Raw genomic sequence first — 27,303 nt, 5'->3', positions numbered from 1 at the left:
TCAGAAAGGCATATGCTTTCACAGGTGATCAGTTAGTCTCTAAGGTCCCTGGCAAACATTACACTTAAGATGCAATTAGCCAGTTAATTGTGTCTTAAATAGTAACCCAGCCACAAGTTCAGGCAATTAATGGTGCAATAAAATGGGAAATAAACCACAAGAATTATCCCACAGACTATGTGCAATAATGTTGTGGCTGGTTTCCATCATGCTTTAAATTGAATGTATGGCAGAGCTATGGGATGGGCCCCAATGTGGTCTGGGGGTAGGACCCACAAGCAGCTGATTGTTGGTCCCAGCCACGGGACTGCACAAGTTCATTGGACACCTGGCTTTCTATTTGCCAGGGCAAAGGAAAGCCAGGATTATGATCCCAGGCTCCCCCTGCACTGTCAAGAAGTAATGGTACTATTGGGCTCTGATCCCCAATGTCAAAATTGTGAATTTCATAGATTTCATAGGCATTAGGGCTGGAAGGGACCTCAGAAGATCATCGAGTCCAGCCCCCTGCCCATAGGGCAGGAAGTCAGCTGGGGTCATAGGATCCCAGCAAGATAAGCATCCAGTTTGCTCTTGAAGGTGTTCAATGTAGGTGCTTGAACCACCTCCAGTGGCAGGCTGTTCCAGACCTTGGGGGCTCGGACAGTAAAGAAATTCTTTCTTATGTCCAGCCTGAAATGGTCTTGTAGTAGTTTTATGACCATTTGACTTAGTCGTCATCCCTTGGGGCGCTCTGGTGAACAAACGTTCCCCCAGATACTGGTGGTCACCCCTGATAAACTTGTAGGCGGCCATCAGATCACCCCTGAGCCTGCGCTTTTCCAGGCTAAAGAGCCCCATGGCTCTCAGCTTGTCATCGTAGGTTCTGCTTCCCTGACCTCTGATCATGCGTGTGGCTCTTCTCTGGACTCTCTCAAGCTTCTCCACATCCTTTTTGAATTGTGGAGCCCAAAACTGGACGCAGTACTCCAGCTGCAGCCTCACCAAGGCCGAGTACAGGGGGAGAATGACGTCCTGGGATTTGCTTGAGAAGCATCTATAGATGCAAGCCAGCATTTTGGTCGCTTTACTAGCCGCAGCATCGCATTGCAGGCTCATGTTCATCTTGTGGTCAATGATGACCCCCAAGCCATCATTGTGTGACACGGCAGGAGTTGCGATTGTTGAGATTGGTGAGCACATCCCATTGCTTCATTAAGTGAACATGTACCAGAGAAGCAGGTGCCTATGGTGCCACCCAACCCTGCCTTCCACCTGCCTTCAGATTAATAGTTAACTACTTCTCTATCCTCATGTAAGAGTTGTCAACTTATCAACCTTTCTGTTTATTCTTGAGATGCAAAAGGAAATGGTATAGGCCTGCCAAATTTTCCTGGCAGTAACCAGGATGACAAAAGGCTGGATCATCCCCTTAATTATGAAAAGCAAGAACTGTTGTTTCTTTTCTAAATGGGGAGGCAGCATTTCTTTTTGGTGCCTCTGCACAACATGGTCCAGAAGCATGTAGTTAATGCCAGTTTCTATTGGGTAACGTCAGACTGCTAATGACATACAGCATGCAAATCAATTTAGGCTTGAAAAAGAAAAAAAAAAAATCTACATTTGGTGCAGTGGGCACTGATGCCTGCAGAGCAATTACTCCTATGCTGTCATGCAGGCTTACCAAAATTGGAAATATTTCTAAAATAACGGAATGGTTTGAATGGATGGGCTTCCTGAATTGTATAGACATATGGGTTTCATATGCCCAGCCTATGCCTAACTTATTAGCAAGCAAAAGGATACTCTTCCTTCTCAATTGTGCTGCTGTCACTTGTGGGTGACCTTGGTATATTTATGAACACCTAGCCCAGATGAATGGAAAAGATGCATACACACGTTCCTTAAGCCTGATCTGTTAAGCTGTGGGAAAGTCGGTACATTGTTACTCTAACAATCAGAAACTGATTTAGTGCCAATCTGACTTTCATTCCAGCCTATTGCAAAATAAAATAGATTTTTTAAAACACAGTAAGAATTCCAGATAGCCTCAGTGATTACTTACAATCCTGGTTTGGTCACTTTTTAGCTTATCTGTCACAAGCTAGAAAGATTTCCTTGGCATAAATGAAAGGTTTAATTCTCTGCGTCTCTGAAAGACTAAAGGATGCTATTTTATATTCATGTATTCAAACTTCTGGCAAACACTGGGGCTGAATAATAGGTTTTTCATTCTGAATTGGAATTCAAGGCAAGAACCTCAATGCACTGTACAAGTCTGATATATGTACATTATGAGATTTTCTTTTCACCTTTACTGAAATTCATTGGCATGAAAGTAGCAGGTATATCAACTGCCCTAAAATGGTAAAAGGATATGCAAACAAAGAAAATCTTATCACACTAATAAGATATGTAACCCTAATGTGCATCTGTTCTCTCTCTGCAGTACTGACCTAGGAGGAGTGCAAATCCCAGTCTGCAAATGGAATGAGGGCCCAGGACTCATTGCCCGTCTCCTCTAAGAGCTGCTCTATATGTTCTGCACGTAGTAGCTCTGGGCAGTTCTGTAAGGTCATCAGTCATAGAGGTTTGGTCTCCTGGAACAGGTCTCAGGCACATCCCTGTGAAATCCCATTCCTGGCTTTATCTTACAATCATGGCAAAGTTACTGATAGTAGTCCTTTTCTACATCCTTTGTTTCCCCAACTAGATATGTGTTTCCCCAACTAGATATGTTTTCTGTTTTTGGGGGGTGGGGGAGTTATTGCAACTCTATTAGAAAGTCAACTTACTCCTGTTGCTTCAGTATCAAACTCAGAACTTTGTCACTGGGTGCATCTACACATGCAATTAGTATGGAATAATAAACTCCCATGTAGTTTACACCAGAGTCAGCGGCTCCCAGGTGCAGATACATCTGTGCTTGGGGCCGCAGCAGTCAGAGCTGGGGTGGAGCAGCCCCAGGCTGGCAGCAGGTTCCGGGGTGGAGGGGGAGAAGGAACTGGCTGGGGAACAAGGGTGCTACTGTGTGGGGCTATCTGGCAGGCAAACCCTGCACTGTAGCACCCTCATGTCCCAGCCAGCCTCGGTCACGGTCTACACGTGCAATGAGGCAGTGCAAATTACTCCGCTGTAGAATAGGACTTACCCTGAACAGTATTATCCTATAGCAGAGTTAATTGATTTCCTACACCCTAATATGGGTGCACATGTAGACGGTGATGCTTTACTGTGGAGCTAATTAGTCAACTCTGCAGTAAAGCATACGTGTAGATACACCCACTGACACCAAGTAATTTCATAGGGTGCCTATACACATGCAGAGAGGCTGCTCCAATGCACTGTAATTCAAACATGTCGGAGAAGACTTGATCAACTGAATCTGCTGAAGCGTGGCAATTACCATGCTCCAGCAGACTCCAGAGTCACATATATCAGTGTCCCTGCACTGAAAAAAGGTGGTGGGGGCACTTTACCTAAAGCTGGCTCAACAAGACTTAAAGCACCCTCACCGCCATTTTTCAGTGTGGGAAAGCTGATACACATGATACTCTAAGCACTTTAGAGCGGCTCCAAAAGCCATTCTATTTAATTAAAGCGCCCCCCCCTTCCTCCTGCACATGTATAAACAGCTCTAGTTCCCAGACCATGTCTTGATGAGTCACCATAGCATTTTTTCCTAACTGGGGGAGGGGGGACAGGAGACAACATAACACACAAACTGCTGAAATTACCGAACCTTTTCCTGCTGAGAACTTCTCACAAAGAACTCAAAAGAAGTACAGAATAATTCTAGCTAGCCATATCACTTTTTGATGGGGAAGGAGGCTAGAAAACACAACACTAGCTGGCATTATATTGCCTCTTTTACAGGCTACAAGAGGTCGTGCTGCTTCCGATACCAGGAAATAAAGAGATTAGCAAAAGAACTGTTGTTTCATGCTAAGTAAAAATAAATAAATAATAATTAAAAAAAACCTCTCTCAGTGTCTTGTGACAGAGGCCAACCTAACAAGTTATCAGATGAGGCACATTACAGTGATGGCAAAATCACTGTGCTTTACCAAGGAGTCTTAGAGAACACTTAGGCTGCCTATACACATATTCAGGGGTGGGTGGGGATTTTTTAATTAAAAAATGGTTCCCAGAGAGCTGCTTTAACTAAAATGCCTCATTGTCACATGTATTAAGCTCCCGTGCATTAAAAATGGCCACAGTTGCTTTACCTAACCCTCATCTGATGAAGTTTAAAGCACCCCTGCAGCCATTTTTAAATGTGCAGAGGCCTATACATGTGAGGGTGAGGCCGCATTGGAGCGTTCTGTGAGAATGTAGAGCAGTACATGTACAGGCAATCTTTGTTTTCATACCAAATGAAAATTATTTTATTGCTTTCCAGAAACAAATGAAGATGGGATGAGCAGTAAACCAATTTCTGCAGCAGAAGAGCCTACACAAATCTTAAAATGCAAGTTGTCAAGTATGGTAACCAGCGCCTTTAGACATAGGCAATTCAGTTTAGTCAGAATACAACCACAAATCTTAACTTTGTTTACATTAAATACTTTTTCTTTTAAAAACCTACTGTATTCATCCACAAAGTGCCAGCATGTGTTTTCTCTTCACTTGTCCATCATATTGAGTGGCATGATAAGGAGAGTAAGGGAATAGGATCAGTGTGGACAAGTGTAATGAAACTGTATCCAGGAGCAAAAGAAGCTGAAGATTCTTAAAGCTTCTGAAGGGGTAAAGAATCTGCTCAGGTATTTTATAATAAGCTATTTATAAAAAAAGTGGTAGCTCCTGTCATACTAGTCTAAGGTGCCAAATCTTTCACTGCTTCTTCAGTGTGGGAAAATACTGCACAGTGCTTTACCTAGGTCAGAGGATGAGTTTCTGTCAGAATCGAAATGGTTTCCCTGGCTAGAGTCAACCCACCTTTCCCCCCAACCTCAATGGCTGTGTTCAATGGGAGGGCAGAACTGAATCTTCATAGATATGTCCAAACCCACACTTCTCTCAGCTTCACACATGAACCCTTGCTGAAATAGGAAGAAATGGAAGCAGTGAGCCCCACAGGGACAGCATGTCATGCACAAATCAAAAAATGTTCTTCTTTTGGTATTCCAGTAGCTCAGTTTTAGTCCATTTATCTTGTACCTTTACTGATGAGATTTGAAGATTATACAAGAATCACACAATCAGCCAGGAGCTGCTTATATGTATGTGCTTTCACCGAATTCAGCGTTCCTCTTTGTAGCCTTATAATCAGAGTTTTCTTGCTTCAGCTGTATAAGATTCTAGCATATCTCTACAGCCATGTGGTTGCATACAAATACATGTGTTCTTAGGACAACTCTTCTGCTGCTTCAAATACTGGAGGCAGGTAAAGCTGCACAAACTGCAGTCAAATCAGGACTATGGGCATTGAACTAATGGATACAAAAACAGACCTCCAATAAGAGGTCAGGGCACAAGTAGAACAAGTATATAGAAAGGTAACAGACAAGCATGGCTGCCCAGTGGCCTTATGCAGCAACAGCTACTCATGACAGCATGTTTACAGCATTAAATCTGTATAACATGCATTAAAAGCCATATTGTATCCTGCCCATAGGCTCAGATCATGGACTTCCTTGCTTTGTGGTGTGCATCTTCTTAGAGATGGAAAGCCAGGACTAAGACACAATTAGCATGCAGTGAAAACAAAGCCCTCAATGTACTACTTATTATGTGTAGTGTTCAAGTATATATAAGACCTGCAAGACTAGATGCATGGCATAGGACACTTACTTCTCTGGTGCTCTCTTTATGAACATAAATCCATTTTTCACGATAAAAACCTAAAACAAAATCAAATTCAAGTAACAGTTTTAACTTTCATCATACTGGCTATATTTATTAAAGACAAAGTTAAACAAATGATCACTCCTGATAAAATTTAACTTGTTAAATTCTTATCTGCATCAAAGAAGTTTTGATTGAAGGCAGCTAACAAAGGCTTGAAACAGGGAGAGGAGGCTGGGGGTAAATTTTTCTTTACAAATGCTTATCTAAATTATCTAGTAGACTCAATAACAAAAAAACCACACTTTTAGCCTGAGAAATCAAATACTCAGAAGACGGGAATGCCAATTTTAGGGCTCCTGGTACGATCCAAATTGCATCCCTGTATGCATGCATCATTGCCACCTTCCCTACAGGGCTCCTACCTCTTTCAGTTCATATGCTCTGCAGGTATAGGAAGACTCTAGGTCTTCATAGGCATTTATACGTGTACCTTTTTGTCCCGTGACACACTGGAGATCCGCTGCTTCAGAGCAGACTCAATTTATTAAGTCTGCTCTGCACGGTAGTTGATGTGAACTGCACTGTGCCACATGAAGTTATATAAGGAGCAAAATGAGCATCAGCGGGTGGAAAATGGTGGCAGTGCACTTTTGAACTGAAGTGCTTCCGATGTGTTTTAGTTCAAAAGCACACCGCTGCCATTTTCTCAGTACTGACATGCATTTTGCTGCTTATATAACTGTAAGCGCCGCAGCACCGGGTGCTTTTCAAAGTGCCAGCTGCTGTGGTGCATGCATGTGTACAAATGCCCCTTGTTTTCTGCTGTGCTGTCCCCTCAACCAGGAGCTTTCTATGTCTCCCTAGTGTTCAGTGTTCTTCCTCTGTTCCTAAAGGGTTCTAAGCAATAGTATCCTCCACCTGTAGGCCTACTCTATGCTCTCCAGATCCATTTCATCCTTGACTAGCCAACATATTCAGCTCTGAAACTGAAGGGAAGTGAAGTGAACAAAGTCATCTAACACAGGGGTTTTCAACCTTTTTTTAACAAATGTACCCCTTTTGGTCTCAAAGTTTCAGCTCATGTACCCTTTTATATTTTTTTCTTGTTTTTAAGAGTGGGGTAGATCGAGGCCCCCCCAGTGAGGGATGGAGTGGGGCTGGGGCAGGCAGAGTGCTTGCTTCCTCCCCTCCCGCGCTCCAGCAAGTAAGTCCATGGGAAAAGGGGCAAGGGGAGGGGATGGGGGGGGGGGCAGATCAAGGCCCCCCAAGTGAGGGAGGGAGTGGGGAACAGGCAGAAGCAGGGGCTGGGCTGAGTGGGGTCCTGGTTGGGCTGGGTGGTGGGACAATGGAAGCCTAGGGTTGCCCCCGCCGGGCCTCCACTTGTTCCAACACCTGGGCCGGCTGGGGCCCCGCTCACCTGTCCCTGCTCCTGCAGTGAGGGAGGGAGTGGGGATGGGGATCATGAGCCCCTCAGTGCAGGAGGGGATGGAGCAGGGGCGAATCATTCACCTCTGTCAGGACATGGAGGATGTGTGCCCCCTAGATCTGCATGGGGGATGGGGCAGGCAGCAGTGGCACTGGAAGCAGGGCTACAGGGTGGGGGCTGTAGCCATCTCAAAATTCACCTTAGCTCCTTCAACCCCCTCCCAGCACAGCTCGGCCGAACACCCCCACCAGGAACAGTCTGGCACTGCCCCAGCACCAGCCCGCAGCAGCCCACAGCCTGCCCTGCCCCGTGTGCTGATCTGGGAGCATGCGCCCCCCATGCCCTCCCAGGGGTGTGTCTAGCAACAGTGCTGGGAGGAGGGGGCTGAATGTGGGGCGCAGCTCACACACAGCAGCCACTGCCACCACCACCACCACACTGCTTGGCCACATGCCACGCCACTTTCCCATGGCTGGTCACAGCTCTGCAGGCTGCTGGCGAGCCTGGAACCTGACCAATTGCTCACTGCCAGGGATGGGCACAAAACACCCCCTCCCACTGCCATTCACACCCTCACAGTTCTGCTGTAAGGGGGTAGCAGCCACTCAGAACAGCAAGCTGTGGTGGGAGGTGGGGAGATGCCGTGGTGTGCTGCGTGGGGCCAGCGGCACTCAGCATGTCCCTCCTCCTTCCCCTTCCTTGGGTAAGAGGTGAACGTGCCAGGGGAGATGCCGCTGCTGTGCCCTGGGGTGCACTCCATCCCTGCCCACCTGCGCATACCCCCTACAATCTTTCTAAGTACCCCTGGGGATATGCGTACCACAGTTGACAACCCCTGCTCTAACAGGTCAGGGTAAGTAGACAGACATTTAAGGCATTTTTACGTGTGCTGTGGGACATGGCAGCGGGCACTTTAATTAGTGAGCTGCACTAATTAAAAGTGCCTGTGCACGTGTATCAGCATCACCACACGTCCTTGTACTGAAAAAAAATGGTGGGCGGGCACTTTGAACTAAAGCTTATTGAATGTGTTTCATTTCAAAGCACCTCGTTGCCATTTTTTCAGTGCAGAGAGACACGGCAATGCTGGTACACATGACGCAAAAGGCTGCTGGATTAATCAAGGCTGCTCTGACATGCTGGATTTCCAGCACGTCAGAGCAGGCTCCATGCACGTGTATAGGAGCCCTGTGTCTTCAGGTTTGACAAGTTGCCATGTAAAGCTGTGCTGTTTGAAAACAGAGTCAAGTAAATAGGGATGCCTGCACTATTATCACAACCAAACCTGAACTATTTTGCTGGTGGTCCCCCCCAACTTTTAAAAACAAACAAACAAACAAACAAACAAAAGGTCCTATAACCTCCATTAATTGTACTTTAGAAATTTGGCATGCAGGTTACCTTGAGATTATTAGAAGTGCCATTTCATGAATAATCATAAAATCCTAAATGCATCTTCTTTGGCTCCATCAATATCTGATGCCACATGATTAATAAAATAAAAGTTTAGAAAAGTTGTATCTTTCATGTATCTAAACTGAATTTTTGTACAAGTACAAATGTTAGTAAGTTACGTCAGTATAAGTGGGTTTTACAGTGATACTTAGGTACTTTAGTAGGTTTGGAAGATGTTCCATAAAAGTAAAAAGCAATCTAGTCTTACATTGTGAGTTTGCGTTATTCCTAAAGTGGTCTTTTTTCCTTTTCTTGGCTGCAAATTCACAATCTTCAGTATTACATATGTCTTCATCATCAACTGTTAAGATGCTGAAATTAAAACACACACAAGTATAGCTAAAGAGCCATCTAATGGTTAAACATTTGCATCTTGTTGTAAATACACTGCTGTACTGCAAGATGATGATCAACTGGACATCCACCCCTTTTTTAAAGAAGAATTCCCTACATCCTGTAACAGGAATTTCCAAACTTTTCCCTTCCAGGCAGTAGGAGTACCACTTCCTTAATTGTGAAGAAATTTTGCTTTTGATCACCATTGCTTAAATTCATGCTTGTGTAGTTAGCCTGAGGTCCAAGAAAAGCATTATTTGCTCAGGAAATTTATAAAAGAAAAAGACTTATTTTAATTCAATTTAGGAAGAACTAATATAATCAGCTAACTCTATAAATCATTATTACATACTGGTTGATGGACCATTTTGGGGACTTCTGCAAAACATCCAAATGAAAATTCTGGTTGCTTAAAAGACAACACACACTTTTGTGACAAAAACCAGGAAGCTCAAAAAAAATCCCAATTTTCTGTCCCTAAGCCAGCAGTGTACCACTGCAACATCATTTCTGCTGAGTAGTTTTCTCAAAGAGCTATTGGTTACAGCAGAAATTAGCAAATGAAGATCACAACCCTATCTGTTTTAGACAACCATGAGTACAGTGAGGACAGCATAAGTATACTTGAGGACTTCCTTATCTTCGTTTCTTAAGGAGAATTAGAAGTATAATTATACTCAATATGTGAAACATGAAGAAATATGAAGAAACATTTTTTAAATGCCATAGTTGGGCTGCAGTAGGAAATGGATGTGTTAGTGAAGCACTTTCAAAGAGTGACTTGATTTCTTTCATGATGTGGCAGCTAGCTAAGGTGTAAAACAAAAGAGCTTCTGTAAAATGGGAACATCCTTTACATAAAGGGCCTGAAAATCAAAAAACAATTCACTACTACGTTAGGAAAATGTCTGCATGGGGACATTCACAAAAGTGAAGGGAAATCCAACTAAAGTCAACCTACATATTTAGAAAAGTCTAAAATATTCAATAATAACTGAATGAAGTTCTAGGTTCTGAAAATTATGACTGTTTTATTTTTCTTCACCAAAAATTAAAGAATAGTTAATATGAATATTAGGGGAAAAACACTGCCAGGCTATTCTGGTTCAAGCACTCCAAGTTTTGTGGGCATTTTTTTTTTTTTTAATCTTGCAAAAAAATGTAACTTGGTCTGTTTAATGCAGAAAACAAAATACTGATCTAAAATGTGTGTAGTAACCTAATGTATACTCTTATCCAAGTGCTCAAGATACCATTTTGATGTATGTAACATAGATCTATTGTAATATGCTGGGACATTTTACAAAAGCAAATTCAATAAGACTTAACAAGCCTGTTGGATATTAATGATAATATTACCTAAACAAAGGCTTAACATTATTTTACAATGGGAAACTTCAGTCTCAGTATACATCTAGGCATGCTCTGTAGGCTCCATGAGTCTGTCTAGTGACAGATGGCAGCAGTGTATAATGTAGCCCCAATTGGCTGACCTAGACTGCTCATGGTCAGTCTGTGTTTCCCCGCAGCACAATGTGGGGATTGTGAAGGGGGCACGTCCCGTTCCCTGTTGGAGCAATAGAGTCCAGGGAGAAACATTCTTGATGGGGAATGCTGCCAAACTATGCTTTCTTCTGAGAGAAGTGCATGGCATGTACAGACATTCACTGCCTCAGAAGAAACTCTCTGCTGAGAATGGTTCATCCCTAGTTTTTTACCCTGTTGTTTTTCTCTTGGAGTAGCTATTTTTATTGTGGGTGAAAAAACTTGAGCATCTGTACACTCAGATTTCTCCTGGGAGAGCAGCAACTCTCCCAGGAGAAACTGAATGTCTGTAGAAGGCATAGGGAGAGCTCATACCAAAATCCATACCTCACGAAAGGCCATACAATTCCTTCAATTTTCAGCAGTTACTAAAAAAAAAACCAAGAACCAAATATATAACTTAGAATATACTCTGTATTTACTGACAAGGCAACATCTGAATGTGGTAGATTTCTTGTGAAATAGTAATAGTCTGGAGAAAAAGAGCTGGTAACTGACATAACTACCATATCATAATATTAATATGATATAAAATATTGGAGGAATCCATTTTAGTTTAAACTTTTAAACTCTTTAGACACAAATAAGCTAATCCAATTTAGTCACAGCCATTGCTGACTTCTGCTTGCCTCAGCTTCACCTACCTATTATTAATTTTAGTTCAGTTATTAACCTTAAATGTGATACTAGACACTGAGGATCCTTAAATGTAATGTAGATACATGATAGGAGTGTGGATGTGTACATTCCTGTTTTGCTCAGCCAATACATGCATGCAATACCAAACACAGACTTAACAGGAGAAGGCTCTCTCAAATCAATAGATGGGGGCTGATTCAAGCATGGATAGCAAGTGCTGTGTTTAAATCAGTTAATCCATTCCCAGAAATCTCAAATCTTGTCTTCTTCCCAAAAGCATTAGCCAGGCTAAAGGGCTTTCATTTGTTCCTGCACATCCACTGTCATACCAACCACACACAAATACCTTGACATCTCCTTCCCATACCTGCCCACAAGTATAATATCATCACTCTACCAGATGGGCACTAGGGGCCCAATCTATTTCTTACCAACATGGAACATAAAGGGTCCCAATAACAACTAGGGAAACGGGACTGGGTAATAGGGATTTCCTTTGCAGTGTACAATGCTACTTCTCACAGTGTATAACCAAGAAACTGAAAGACTGCCAAACAGTAATTCACAATTCTACTTCTAGAAGCTGAGAAACATTCTAAGGAACTCCCGGCTACTGTTGACCTGAGAAACAAGTTATAATTAACTGATATTTCCTAAATTGACAAGCCTTAAGAAGCTATAGAGCACAGGAAAAGCCTGCTTTGTTTTAAATGTTAGGCCACACCACTACATGCCTACACAGCATTTCTATCACATTCACATATAATCAATCTATATGCATCTATTGATTAATCAATAATCTCAAGTACTGCTCACAAGTGGGATAGTAAAAAAAAAAAAAAAAATTCAACAGATTCCAAGAAAAAGATTAATTTGTTGGATTTGTTGGTACAGTCTAGGGCTCCATAACCTCTGATATTCTACAGCAACAAAGTGAAAGAATGTGATCGTCCTTTGCAGAAAGTTGAGGTGTTTTAACAGTGCTCTCCTAATTCAGTTCTCTGTGGGAGGGTAGGAATAAAACCATCTGAAAGACTTTACAGCAGTGGCTCCTAGCAGTGGTTCCTGTGGTTAGGATGGCAGCACCAGGCCAGCCCACCCCCATAGCTGTCAGCAGGGGAGGAGGGGGAACAGCAACACAGAGGTGCTGGTTGCTTTTGAATGGCCAGAGCTGGGGCGGGGGGCAATTTAGCAGCACACTTTTCCCCCCCATCACTGGCGAGGGCCAGTGCAGGCAGACTACCCACCCCCTCCAAGACTATCTGTTTGATTGGGGGTGGTGGGGGAGGCTCTAACTCATGGTGCTTTTTGTAAAGCACCATGAGTAGAGTGAGGTCCTGAATATCTGTAGGTGCACAAAAGGTCAGTCTGAAGCATGCACAGAAAATGATGACCATGGGCCACTGTAGGACCTTCCCTATAGCTTCTCTAATAGTGACAGGGCAGGCATCAGCAGGTGCCAGGGCAAACCCATGTGTAGAGGCAGGTGCTGTCCCTTCTTTTTCCATAAATAGAACCACTGATACCAACCAACACACCCCTTGCCCTTCCTCAAAATATCAGAACCTAATTTCAGTTGTTCAGTATTTTCCCCTTTTGCAGCTTTGGAGAATACAAAGGTGAACTTACCTTTAAGATGCATGTTTTCTCCCTTAAAAGAAGCTTTACACAAGAACAAACTGAGACTGGTCTGTGAAACAGAACCAAAGCCTGTTAAGCTCTTGTTGGCTACCGCTCGAAAGCAGCAGGAGATCTAAGTACCTAGCTCTACAACAAAACTGGAAATATTCCACCAGCACAGACTGTTTCTCAGTGTTACAGCAAATTCATTTTGTCCTCTGACAGCTTTAGCTGAGAGCAGGATCAAGTCCTCTGACTTCTTTCTGTTTTGTGGATGCCAGGTCTTACTAAAAGAAAGCAACACAATTGGACTGCAGGGAATACTACCAATGCCTTTTTAGTCTAACAGAGAAAACTGCCAAATGCTGAAGCTTTCACTGTTCTTGCCACACGTTCACACTGGAAACAGACCAACGTGGTAAGCACTACATTCACTGCAGCCCATTTTACCTGAAATAGCAAATAGGAGACCTTTATCCACAGTTACTACCTGGAAGATATTCCGATACAACCTCTACTTTCCACTGGTTCCCACAGGACAGTAGTTTCTTCAAAAATTCCTCCCCAAAGATGTTTACATCCAATAACGGATGAGTCTACAAGATTAATTTACAGATACAAACTACAACTAGCGTTCAGCCAAACACATCTGGTGTTTCTCTCTTGAACTGTAAAGATTATACTCCAGATCAGATTTCCAAATACTTCTGTATCTTAAAGAAAGTGGGAAAAAATCTGCACCCATTGCACCACACAGCATTTATGTGACTAGCCACAAAGAGTAGGGGGCCTCAGTTCTGCAACCATTTTGTCCATCTCAGCTTTCTTAAAAAAATAAAAAAGAAGAAAAAAAAATCAAACTAGTAAAATGTAGATGACTAGTAATAATCCTCAAATTGTTTCTGTAGACTTCTGCTCATTTTACAGTTAAATGGTTGGTTTTGCTCAGGGACATCTGTTAAATAATATGCAAGAAAAACATCTTTTTTAACTTCCAAGGTGAACTTTTTATAAAGAGAATTCTGATGACCAAAAGTAACCAGTACTTCCATCCAGGCTTTATCTGTACAGTAAAAAGAATAGCAGTTTTCAGATACCGAAATAATTAGATTTTATTTTTATGCAACAAAACAAGATCAAACTGAACTGAAAAAGTGAATGGTTAATGAACTTTAACTGTCCCGAGACTAAACAATTCCAGTTTCCCTCCTTTCCTAAACATACCCTATAAAAAGATGGAATTGATGTCTCAGTGCTCAAATTTCCCCTTACTGCAATTTAAGACAATGGATAACTTCTATATAAGAGAGCAATAGACTGGGTTTTATTTTAATATTCCTATGTTAACTGTTAATGTTGGTATAATACTATGTGACTTGGTTTACCTTTACTGTGTGCACAGAGAATGAAGGGTTATGCTATGCTAGGCCTAGCTATATGCAGAAAGAGACAAGATGGATCTTGATTAGCATTATCTGTCTCGAAAGTCTTTGGTGATATGAGATGCCCAACACCCAGGAGGTGTCCAGAGAAGACAGATAAACATGACAGATAAACATGACAATGGGAGAACACCTGGTTGCCAGCTGCTGGGGGAAGGGGAAGAGGGGGTGGGATGTTCTCCTGAAATGGACATTCTCTACTGCATGCAAATACTGAAGAAATATCATGAGTTTAGATTTTTTTTTTTAAATCTGGTTTTGGAGAATACAATATCTAATTTCATAGAACATTTTGTATATAGTCAAGTCAAAGACTAACTTCAAGACTTAATCTAGAGCAGGGGGAGCAATTATTTCAGCTGGAGGGTTGCTTACTGAGTTTTGGCAAGTTGTTGAGGGCTGCAAGGGTAAGCCCACCCCTTGACAGGTGCCCCACCCTCTAGTCACTATCTTGGGACCAGAAGTTCCACCCCCTAAGCCCTGACCACCAAAAGTCCCTTCCCTTGCACCTGGAAGTATACCTTTCAGCAAGGGTTTGCCATTTCAGAACCATAAAAATACCAAATTATATTCTAAAAATCAAACATCTACTACAGGGGCAGGCAATTATATTGGGCAGAGGGCCACATACTGAGTTTTGACAAGCCATTGAGGGCTGCATGACAGGCAGCCAGGGGCAGATATATATTAATATTCTAAATGTTTAGGGTCCCGTGGGCCCACATCTGGTCTGCTGGCCGCATTATGCCCACCCTGATCTACTAAAACATGCATTCCGTTGTAGTCTAGATATAAGACTGTTTAGGCTGGATATAAGAAAAAAATTTCAGGTATTGGGGCCTCAGACAGTAAAGAACAGACTCCCTCCAGATGTGGTGCAGGCATCTACTATGGACTTATTCAAGAAATGCTTTGATGCTTATCTTGCTGGGGTCCTTTGACCCTAGCTGACTTCCTGCCCCTGGGACAGGGGACTGGACATGATGATCTTCAAGGTCCCTTCCAGACCTAACGTCTATGAAATCCATGAATTCATTTGATTTCAAAAAATATTTCTGTCCTAATTTACTTGTGTTTTCTTAGAGTACATAGAGGTAATTGTATAATAGCTCAAAATACAGTCTTACTCTTGTATGTTGTGGGGGGGAGCATGTGGGGGTGTGTGTGTGGGTAAGGGGTTTGTGGGGGACTGAGTGTGCGCAGGGGCGGGTGGCTGGGGAGGGCTATAGCATGTGTGGAGGGGGAGGGTGGCAGTCTTCTCTCTCTCTCGCCACCCCTGGCCCCAGGGCACTGGGATAGGCCCCGAGTGCCTACTCACCACCACTCCCCACCCCCTCATTCCCACGTGTCACTGCTGCCCTTCTGCTATTTCCGTCCTCCACTTGCCACTCTGGGACCATGCCCCAATTGCATGCCTAAAACCACAGGATGCCGCCAGAGCCAACCCAGCTCACACCGCACAGACCTGGCTGAGAAACAGGAGGTCCCATGATGAGTCCTGCACTCTGGCAATGCAGCCAGGAACCAGGTGGTGCTGCCTCCCTCTTCCCCCTCCCCTCCCTGCATTCTTATCTGATTTTCCCTCTTGGGCACAAGGAGGTAGGGCACAGCCTCAGGGTCACAGGCCAGAAGCCTGTCAGGCAGAGGCTTCCAGTTGGGGTGGGCAGGCCTTGCTGCTGCAGCTGCTAGGTCCTGCTGCTGGCTCCCCCTGGGTCCTACTGTTGCTGGTGCTTGTCATCTTTATCTGATTGATTTTTATATTAATATAATGTTTTATAAAATTTGATATATCAATATATTTATTATCATCATTATTGTCATTATTAGGAAGTGTTCTCAACTTCAAACAAAACTTAAAAACACAAAGCTTTTAAGTCATGAGTATCAATACTGGAAACAGAGATATAAACATACAATTAAGATAAGCAGAACAAAGTTCCTGAGAATTTTAATGCATGCTTACAAAAACAGAAAGTTGTAATAAGTATGATATGAATTGCAAAATACACATTAAGTCAAGTAATAGAAAGTCCTTATAAGATTTATGTAACATTTTGAACACAGAATCTACTTTTTCTTCAACGGTATTTTTCAAGATGCAGTCAAGATAATTTTTTTCACAAAGTATTTGAATTCAAGAATGAAGAGGGAGGTTTAATGGAACACTGTTCTGGATAAGCGAAGCTATTCCCCCCCCCCCCCCCAACTTTTTTTTTTTACCCCATTTCCCTTTTTTTGTTAAAACACCCACACTAGCAAGACTATGTGAAAAAGCAAGATGTCAGTGGCAGATCAGTACAAAGAACAGAAAGAGAGCACAGTCTGCAACATCAACCGAGTTAAGTCTCAATACAAATTTAAATCATAATGTACATCCACCATGCATACACTTCACTCTTGTCTCTTAGTTTCGACTGTGATTTGCAAATTTCCAGAATGGAGGTATGAATACACCAAGACAACCCATTTGCTTATTAATTCCCTTCAGAGCCACGAGAAGGCTTTTTTGAAAATTATCACATCTCGGGGAACTAACAACATGAATATTAGATGCCTCCATGACATGCTATTAAGTGAGTTCAGCTGATATTCCTAGCACAGAGCATTGACCTCCACAATTACTTTTTGGCACTACTATTGTGTACCAGATGGTATAAGAAATATGTTAGAAGACTTGCAGAGCATGAGGTCTTATTTTAGAACTTTTCTTTGTTCTGCAGGTGTACTTCCCATTTCCATTTTAAAGTGACCACATTTGTTTATATTATGGGGCTAAATGAACATAGTTGTTCTTGCTAGTATTCAGCTTAGGCTCTATCCACTTCTCTCCTGGACTCAAGGAAGGGCAAATGTGCATCCAAAAGCTTGTCCAGCATCTCATCCCCCATAAAAGCTGGTCTAACAAAAGATATATTAACTCATATCACAAGCAATACCAGGGTATGGAACCAAACAGGAATAAATCAAGACAAGAACTGCAAAAAGATTTAGATCACAGAAGTTTACTAAAATCTGCCAAAAATATTATTCCATTCCAATATCAAGCTAGCTAACACATGAATCAGGTTTACTTTAAAAATCACAAAGGAAGATGTATATTTTTGGCACTTAAGACTTCCCACAGACATCAATGGACTTAACATAAAGATCAAAGGCATTATGTGGCAACCTGGGTGCTGAAACACGGGCAGGGAGGAAGTTATTGATGGTACCCAAGGGTGAATTGAATTTGATACTAACGAGAAGTGCAAATGATAGTAACTAAAACCAGACATATGCAGATGACTGTTCCACAAGCTTCTCACAACACTGTGAATGCATTTTGACCTGTAGGGCTCTTAGGATGGGCCATGACTGTCAAGACAAGATCACTGCTCCTGACTTAATGCACACAAGTACAGTGAGTCAGGACAAAGATAAAACCAACTTTCACTTGTTACGCTTGCTAGACATGGCTCAATTTTCTTAAGTGTGATTGACAAGTCTTTTCAGTCCCGCCCTGACATGCCTGAATCACACTCAGGTACTCATTCACCGTTTATTTCTAAAATATGCAATAAGTAAACCTGAATAGTTTATAAACATTTTTATGAAATCATTGGGCAAATGGACATCCCAAAAACTGGAGTTGGTTAGAGATTATTTTTTTAGGAAAATAACAATTTTACTAATTCCCTCATTTTGTTATAGCTACATTATAAGGGATAATTTGACCTTTTTGAAATTAGTGGAAAAGCATTACTAACCCTTAATCATCAACACTGACTACATTTGTCATATTACATGTGACTTTAAGTGTCCTATGTACATTAAAAAAAATATTTTCAAAATGCTGATTAGCACTTTTTGTCCAAGGCAACTGATTACAGTTAGGTATTTCTACTGCATGCAGGCAAAAATGCATATAGCACAAAAAAAAGACACCGTGACTAGAAATCACAATTACACCTTTGAGCACAACCCCTCCTATACACCTCTCCCCTGACTTCCTTGGTGGAATAATACTGGTCATTCTCTCTTGAAACTTACATAGCATGACTGATATCACTAAGTTGGGCCTTCTCGTCTTCAAGTGCTGGATCAAAAGATTCACATCGTTTCCAGCCATCTTCCGTTTTAATCCATCTCCATCCTGGGGATCTCCAGTCCTGGCCCAAAAATGGCATGACTGTCCTATAAGCAATGAGCAGTTTATTCATGACAGATGTGACACATGATTATTCCTGAAAATGTTTCAGAACCTGACAAATCTTTATTTCAGTCCCTCTTCCATTTTTGAGCAGGCAAGGTATTTTCAGGAGGCACAGTTTTCTGATGTAAGCAATTAGTAGTGCTAAGAAATAGATTGTTCCCTGTTCTCCCTTGTGATTTTTAAGGATGACATGAAATTCTGGGGAATTTTTTTCCATTGAGATTTTTCAGGTCTCATCTAGATTGGTATTTTCCCCCCAAAATTCTGTAATTGATTGAGAAATAGTAAGTTTACAGCTAACAAAAATAAAGCAGGAGGAAACCAATCTCTTATTGCAGTATGAATTGCTCCCAAAGCATTTAATTTTTCCAAGATCTATTTCCATAAAACAGGAAAGATAAGTAATATCAAGTTCATGTTTCAGGCAAAAGCTACAGCACATACATTTTCACATTTAGCAACTCACCACAATTTAAAACTCAACTTACTTATTAAAGTATTAAGAGGACACAAATCCACTTACAACTCTCCAACTTTCTGTCCTTTTTAAGGTACGGTACTTATAGTGAGGACTCACACTCTACCTAGTGAACACATTTCCTCCTTACACATTTCATACACAAAGGATTATTAGGTATGAACACAAATGATCTGGAAATGGGAGAACCTTGCAGAAACTCATAAATTGTTAAACTGGAGATACAGTTTGTGAGGATATAATATATAAGAACCCAAGAAAGAACTGAAAAGGAAAAATATCAGAACTAAGCTAAATAAATCTTGGCGACTTTGTACCCCTCAAAAACAAAAAACAACTCCACAAGTCTTGTAAACAATGTATCTAAGTTACTCAACTGATATACTCTTACTACTTGGTAATTTATTTATAAGCCTGTTACTTTGGATGCAGTTTTAGTGTCCAAGGAATAAGATTTCAAGTCATATAGAACTTATTTTTCAACATCTGTCTTTGTATTAAAAGATACTCATAAGCTGCAGTTGCCAGATATGAATACCAAGCTCCCATTAATTTATGTATGGAATTTCTGACCATTACTACTACTACTACTGTTGTTAATGTTATTTTAGATATTCTGGTGCAAGAAACACAAGTTGCGAAAGCCTCTTACACAACCAGATTTGGGGTACGAATCTGACTAACTGCAATGCATTCCTTGTCTCTTAAGGTCTACCCACCCACCATATTTCAGTCTCTTATGGTTGATGTCACTCATGTTTAAATGCTTTTTCAGAAAATGTTTTTAGTTTTGTCTGTATCCTTCTTGTTTTTGATTGTTAAATAGATCAAGGCAGGTTTTCACAGACTCCAAGAGCGGCATCAGCAGCCAGTAATGTCAGGAACTCCCTTAAACATCTTTCAGTTCAATTTATAAGCATTGTGTGTCTTTGTAAAGATCATATAAACCTGTACTTTTTATTATCCCCTCAAATTCAGTACACATTTCAGCAAACTATGTCACTCATTTTGGCTATGGAAACAATCATTCAGAAAGCTCCAAACTGTAGTGGAAAGTGGACATATTAATTATTTTCATTATTATCAATAGTTGTGATCTTTGTTGAAAATTTTTAAATCCTGTACTCCATAAAATTGTGTTATACATCTGGTGAAAAAGACGGGAAAGATATTGTGGAGGTTTTGTCTCCAATTTGTCAGGATTTAAATTGGAACATTTTAAGGAGTTTTTAATTTTTTTAAGAAAACTATTTTTAAGAAAAAAAAATTGATGCATTTCTTCTCCTTTGCCCAGACTGCTGAACATAATCATATTGTTTTTTAGTAAAGGGGCTTGGCAGAAAAATGTGAAGTTTCAATTTTTAAAAAAAGTTTTAATTTGAAAGGAATTTTTATTTTGGTTTTTCTCCTCAGGGGAGAAGAGGAAGTGGAGAACATACACATCTTGGCTATCAATTAAAAAAAAGAACCCCCTTAATTTTTGTAAAATAATTAATTGAAAAAAAAAAAAAAGATTTTGATTCTAATGAACAAGATGGACCCTTTTCTCAGTGAGCTTATATAATATTTTTAACACCCACATATTAAAGGTTTGTGCTGACTTTCCCTATTTTTTTTTTGGTTGGGGAAAAAAAAGAACCTCTAAAGTTTCCAATATCATTTAATATCTACTTAGACGCAACACTACTTAGAATTTTTTTTTTTAAATGAAGTCAGTGGTATTAACACACATGATGCTTCCTCAGGTCACTTTGTACTGCTATTTTTGTAGTACCTAGAAGACCTAGTCATAAACCTGAACATATTGTGCTTGTTGTTGCACTAACATAGAATGAAGGTACACACGACTTACAGAATATATGTTAAAAAAACAAAAAAAACCAAAACCAAAAACAAGAACTTAAAATCTAAATGAGAGAGCAAATGAATATAGGCACCTAGGCAGAACAAAAGGAAAATGAGAAACAGTATTAAGGACTTACAAGAAATAATGGCCACAAGCTAGCAGAGAGCAGATTTAGACTGGACATTAGGAAGAACTTCTTCACCGTTAGAGTGGCCAGGGTCTGGAACGGGCTCCCAAGGGAGGTGGTGCTCTCCCCTACCCTGGGGGTCTTCAAGAGGAGGTTGGATATGCATCTAGCTGGGGTCATCTAGACCCAGCACTCTTTCCTGCCTATGCAGGGGGTCGGACTCGATGATCTATTGAGGTCCCTTCTGACCCTAACATCTATGAATCTATGACTGTGAAAGCGATGCAAATGTCTTGGCACACCAGCAGCCAATAATTTTTGGTAGCATGACACAGGATATGGTTTTAAGGGTGGTTTAAAAATGAGTTAATCATTTGCAGAACTAAAGGAAACCTGTCAAGTGTGGGGAGAGCAGCATGGGAGGGAGCATGTAGGTATGTTTTCAAAAAAACAACACAATATGACCCAAGCAAAAGGCTTAAAAAAAAAGATGCCTGTATCAACACTTTTGATCGTGATGGGAAGGGAAATATTGCATTGGTTATGGAATAGGCAGACAAGGCCCTATGCCTATGTCCTTAGACCAACATGGCTACAACCTATACCCCTGGTTAAGGAATGGAATTTGTATCAACTGTGATGCAAATATGGCAGTAGCCTGTAGGGATGGACAGAAGAGACTTTATGCAAGATGCATTCCTTTGTAGAATGACTCTACAAGATTTGACATGGCTTAGATGCAAGAACTTAGATGATGTTCCTAAGAAACCTGGTTCCTTGCCTAATTCACTAGCAAAACAGCAAAGGTATACATACAGAACAAGGAAAACGGACCTGATAGTTGAAGAATGAGATTAAGTGCCTCTCCCAAGCAAAACACACCAACTGCACTTCAAATTTTATACTGGGCTGCATCCCTATTCAGTTTTAAAGCTGTTGATGTAACTGCAAACCAGGCTATGCCATTAATCAAGAATCAAAAACAAATGAAGATTGCTACAATAAGGCAATGTTTAATAGCTGCTGAAAGGCCGACAATAGGCTTAAGCCACTAGTATTACATTTAATTTAATTAGTGATGGCATCAGCAACCTTTCTAAAAGTAATTCATTAGATGCTGGGATAATTTGCTTGATTGAATGAAAATGTTGGAAGCCCATTCCTTAGTATTTTAAAGTTGCACAATGGGTAAAATTTTAGAACAGTTGTGACCTGGGTAGGAATGTTGTATAGGTCACCTAGTCTACACTGGGAATCTTTGGCTAATTTTAGAAACTAATGAGTCACCTGACATAATATCTTCCTTAATAGTAGCAATCATAGCCTTCAACTGTATCCAGATTCTGTTGTATCAGTACTTCTGCTTTCTCTGAAACAGATAGGTATTTTGTTTGTTATTTCAGAGGGAACAGTACAAGATCTCTGGGATGGTAAATCAGTCTTCAAGTATCTACCTGTTCTAAGCAGGATTGGAGTTGCTGACATGATGGTCCAGGAAACTTGTAAGAGACAAGGGTTTTTTGAGAGATCTATTATTGAGCCAGCTATACAGTTTAGAGATTTTGGACTAGCTTTAGGGAACAAAGTACCCTTCTTCAGGTTGATCCCCCACGGTTTCATCTTGTTGCCCCTTTTCTTCAATACATATGAGGCTGCTGGGCAAGGTTGGACATTTGGAATAAGATACCATCAGCGGGGGGAGAATCTCTCTCCCTCCCCATCCTTCATCCAACCCAGGTCCTGGCTACAGCTGGGGACTGAATGCTGGTGAATCAGTTGAAGCTGAATACAGACAAGGAAGAAGTGATTGGTGGTGGGCAGATCCCAGGACTTTGGGGGAAGGGAAAATAAGGATGTCATTGATGGGGTTCAGTCTCCTCTTATCACTCAGATTTGCAGACTTGGGGTGCTCCTGGATCACTTGCTGCACCTGGATTCTCAGGTTGCAGAGAAGTGCCTTTCACCAATTCCATTTGCTAAGAAGGCTGAGACTTTCTTTGGAGAGTGCAGCAACATGCCTTCTTATGGGAGTGGGTTGCCAGGGCCTGCCATGGCTCCCAACTGTTTTCCAGGAACAATTCAGAGGACTGATATTGACCTAAAAGGCCCTAAACAGTCTGGGCCCTATATCACTAAGGGGCCACCTTTTTGCCTATGTTGATCACAGTTCTTAAGGTCATCAACTACAACCTCCTGCACGTGCCAACTGTGCACCAAGTTCACTTGGTAAAAACCACATGGGAGGTTCTTCTGTAGTAGCCCCTCTGCATTGGAACTCCTCTCCCCATTGCTGGTCTGATACAACCTAGGCTTGGCTTCTAGAAGTGCTGCAAGACCTTTCTATTTGGGCAAGTGTTTACTTAGCAAGCAATGTCAGTCTGTCTTGTTATATACATTATATTTTATTTTCTTCTGTCTTTATAAGTTAGTTGGTCTTTTATTGTAAGCCACCCTGATAGTTTGTGGGGGAAGGGTGCATATAATTCAAATAAATAAATAAAAACAAAGACAAGGAATTACTCTGCTTTTTAACTGAATCCTGCATATGCATGTTCACAGGGCTGGAGTCTAAAAGTGTTTTAAATTTATGGTTTACAGTCGGCTGGAAGTATGGGGTTCTTGAATGTCTTAAATGTTAAATACATCTCATCACCTGGAAAGTTCTACTTATATAGCAATTACATTCAATATAAAGGCACTTACTAATACATGGTCTTGTATAGGATTTGATTAGTTATTGTTACACATCACATGGCTTGAATAACCAAGTTTGGTTTTTAAGGTCTTGAACGTCTTATTACACTTCTAGATACTAATCAGCACAAATGTTCCACAATTTTCTACAAAAAGTATGCCAGCTTGAAGACAACATGCCCTAGTACACATGTTCAATTAGCATTAGATTTATGTAGGCCTAAAAGATGAACATCGACAGATTTCAACTGGAGGTCATCAAGAGCAAAATTCAAATTCAATACATGCTTTCCTCCACCCTCACAAAACTTAACAGCTGTATGATGTTTCAAAACTACTAATAGAAGCAGCAGTCATGTTTAAAGATAGTGCCACCCTTGGCCTCACTTTACATTTAGAAGCCTGTCTCTAAGATCTGGACTGCTTATGGCCTTTCTTTCATGTATTTTTGATCATCACTCAGTGTTAATCATCAGTGTTATTAATGTTATTAGTATACTTTCACCTAATTTTTATTCAAAGAAACAAAGATATTTTTAGCTTATAAAATACCGAAAACACTTTGTTTCTGACAGGGAGTATACTTCATGGGCTAAAAGGACTGAAACATGGCCTATCTTCAAGAGGAACAGCCATTAAAAACTAACAAAGGTAGACTATTTTATTACAAAATGCCACTATGCAGTGGCCCATTTTCATGAAGGTGATGGAGTACTGCAAGCTGGAACCTCTCACCCACATACCAAAAGCAAGGCGACTCCAATGAAGGGCTTAGTACTAGCCAAATTCATCCAAATTAGAGGGTTAGATTTAATACACAGTAACCTGACAAGAGCTGATAACAAAGCTGCCTTCTGGAAGAGTTTGGTCACTTCTGAACTCAATAGTTCATGATGCTGACAGCCTGCCCTACATTTGTACAACTACATACCTCCCTTATGGAGCAAGATACTCATGATATTCCTAATGCTTAAAAAGGCAGCACCATGACGACAAGTTAGGCACCCCAGACTAAGTATTAACCCCACTCTGCATCTTTCTTATGACTGCATGATAAATAATGTATACTGACCTTGGTTACAACATATTACAATGATAAACATTTGAGGGAGGGAAAAACACATTGCACTTAGTTTCCACCTAAGTACAGTTTCTATCCATCAGTACAGATGGAACTTAAGTTGTTGAATCTTTGCTTGCACATCCTTTCTGGACATGGGGGCACAATTCTGACAGATGGAAGATTTGAAAGAAAGTGATCTTGGGAATAAGAAAGAGGGAAGCAAGTGGAGGGTTGCCTATATTAGGACCAGTGCTGCCCCCGGCAGTTACAGTGAGCACCCTGCTATCTCCAGACAAGGTTCTTTGGGTAAATCTGATTATCTTTTATTAGACCAACTCAAATAGTTGGACAAATTCTTTTTTGCAAGAATTTTTCCAACTATTTGAGTTGGTCTAATAAAAGATATCAGATTTACCCAAAGAACCTTGTCTGCCAATGTCCTTAGACCAGTGGTCACCAACCAGCAAATCTTGATCCACTGGTAGATCTCGGAGCCTCTTGGAGTCAATCTGAGGCTGGGGGGAGGGGTGGGGGGCTGAGTGCCCATGTGCATGCAGGCACGTGCCCCAGCCCAACAAGTCAGCCCATGGGGGAGAGAAGGGAAGAGGGCTAGACTGAGGCCCCTGTGGTGAGGGACAGTGCTGCAGAGGCAAGAGCAGGGGTTGAGTAGGGCCCCTCTTGGGTGGGATTTACCTGCTGGAGAGGCACACCCCCAAATAATTTGTTCTCCCTCTGCCTTGATCTGCTCCCCCCCAGACTTGCCTGTTGGGCAGGGGGCGGCAGTAGCAGAGCATGGTAGACATTAGGTTGCTTTTAAATGCTTAAGGTAACTTCCTACTTTAAAAGGCTGGAGACCACTGGCTTAGACCAAGAGTGGTTGTACAGGCAACAACCTACACCCCTGTTGTCTCCACCCACTCATTTTGAGGCCCTTCCAATTGAGTGGGGAAGCCCTGCCTGTCCCAGATCCCCACCTCAGGTAGGAAAGCTCTACCACAGGACCCCCCAAAAGGCTTGCCTGGTCTCCCTCCAGAAGGAGGCCCTGAAGACAGGTTTCCAAAGGTGAAAAGCCTCTGGCTCTTCCCCAGCCATCCATAGCACCCCCACCTCAGAGAGCTCCTCCTCTGCCCAGCAATCCCTCTCCAAAGAGTCTTCACCTTGCCCTGCCTGGCCTTCCGGTTTCCTCCCCCAGCACCTCCCAGGGAACCAAGCGCTGGAGGCAGCCGGAGGGGAGCCCCACAGGGTACACGGGGGAGGAACGGGGCAGCCAGGCACCCTGCTGGCAGGTGCTCTAGGGCAGCGAGCTCTATCCAGCCTGCCGGCTCCAGGGAGCACAGCCGCCTGCAGCACCCACTGCAGCTGCCCCTGGACTCGCCGCCGCAGCTGCCACAGCCGGTGGACCCGCCTTCCCTTCCCCGCTCCGCTTCCCAGACCTTTTGCAGCTGCTGCCGCCCCGGGCCCCTGCAGCCCCCGGCGCCGAGGCCAAGACAGCCCCACCCTACCTGTCTCGCCTCAGCGCGGCCCTGGGGGCTATTGACGGAAGTGGCCGCGGGCCGCCCGCCCCGTGCAGATTGGCCCGTGGCCGCAGCGCTTGTTGCTACCCGGAGACTCGGCCGCGGATTGGCTGAGGTGCGGATTGTGACGCCACCGGCGTTCGCCAGCAGCCGCGTCACGTGACGCGGTTTGAGCAGCACGTGTCAATGTTTTGGTTGCGGGGCGCGCCTGGACTTTCCCCCCAGGCCACCCGCTCGCCCCGCCCCCCGCTCCGCCGCAGCCAATCGGCAGCTTTCCGGGCGCGAGGGGAGCTCGGAGCAGAGGCTGCAGTGATCCTTGCTCTCCTGCGTGGCGGGCCCCGGGCCTGCGTGATCAGTACATTGCCCTGAATTAGGAGCTGTGTTTGGGCAGGATGATGGGGGTAATCCTTTTTTGGGTGACGCCGAACCGCACGTCTTTGTCATTGGGAGACTCTCCTGCAGAAGCTTGGGCAGGGCGCTGCCTGGCCTGAAGCTCCGTTTTTGAGTGCCAGCCTGACAGTTTTCAGCCCTCCCTCCCGCCCAGCCAGCTTGCTAAATAAGTAGCCCTAAAGAGGATTAGTTTGGGCGGGGATTATGGGGCAAAATCGTTTTCAGGTCACCTCAGAGGAGATTTAAAGGACGTTTCAAGGCAGTTGGAGGAGAAGGGATTCATCAAGGGCAAGTCATGCCTGACCAACCTGATTGTCTTCTATGACGAGGTGACTGGCTCTGTGGATGCGGAGAGACCGGTCTCCCAAAGCATTCTCACAGGCAAGCTAAGGAAGTACGGGTAGGATGAATGGACTGTAAACTGGATAGAAAGCTGTCTGGAGCATCAGGCTCAGAGGGTAGCAGTCACTGGCTTGATGTCTAGTTGGTAGCCAGTATCAAGTGGAGTGCCTCAGGGGTCGGTCCTGGGGCTGGTTTTGTTCAGTGTCTGTATAAATGACTTGGAAGAGGACATAGAGTGCACCCTCAGCAAGTTTGCAGATGACACCAAGCTGGGGGAGTAGTAGATACACTGAAGGGTAGGACTAGGATTCAGAGTGACCTTGACAAATTGGAGGATTTGGCCAAAACGAACTTCATGAGGTTCACAAAGACAAATGCAAAATCCTGCACCTAGCATGAGACAATCCCATGCACTGGTACAG

General features: G+C 42.6%; 1 protein-coding gene across 3 annotated transcripts in view; it reads right to left on the bottom strand.

The window, feature by feature from the left end:
* The window catches only part of FBXO25 (F-box protein 25), a 71,909-nt gene extending 45,683 nt beyond the window's left edge, over window positions 1-26,226 (bottom strand). The window contains exons 1-4 of one of the 3 annotated variants that reach the window (XM_006269743.3): window positions 26,138-26,226; window positions 18,265-18,408; window positions 8,862-8,965; window positions 5,776-5,825 (exon numbers count right to left, since the gene is read on the bottom strand). In XM_006269743.3, the coding sequence (XP_006269805.1) occupies window positions 5,776-5,825; window positions 8,862-8,965; window positions 18,265-18,401 (291 nt within the window). In that variant the 5' untranslated portion in view covers window positions 18,402-18,408; window positions 26,138-26,226. Of the gene's footprint in view, window positions 1-5,775; window positions 5,826-8,861; window positions 8,966-18,264; window positions 18,409-26,137 lie in introns of those variants that run through there. The other 2 variants (XM_059730026.1, XM_006269745.3) reach the window with 2 other exon arrangements.
* Window positions 26,227-27,303: the final 1,077 nt, after the last annotated feature.

This window comes from Alligator mississippiensis, chromosome 1 (genome assembly GCF_030867095.1).
Source record: "Alligator mississippiensis isolate rAllMis1 chromosome 1, rAllMis1, whole genome shotgun sequence".
In the NCBI taxonomy this organism is placed as follows: Eukaryota; Metazoa; Chordata; order Crocodylia; family Alligatoridae; genus Alligator; species Alligator mississippiensis.
Note: the sequence above shows the minus strand (reverse complement) of the source record. Positions and strands in the feature narration are given on the sequence as shown.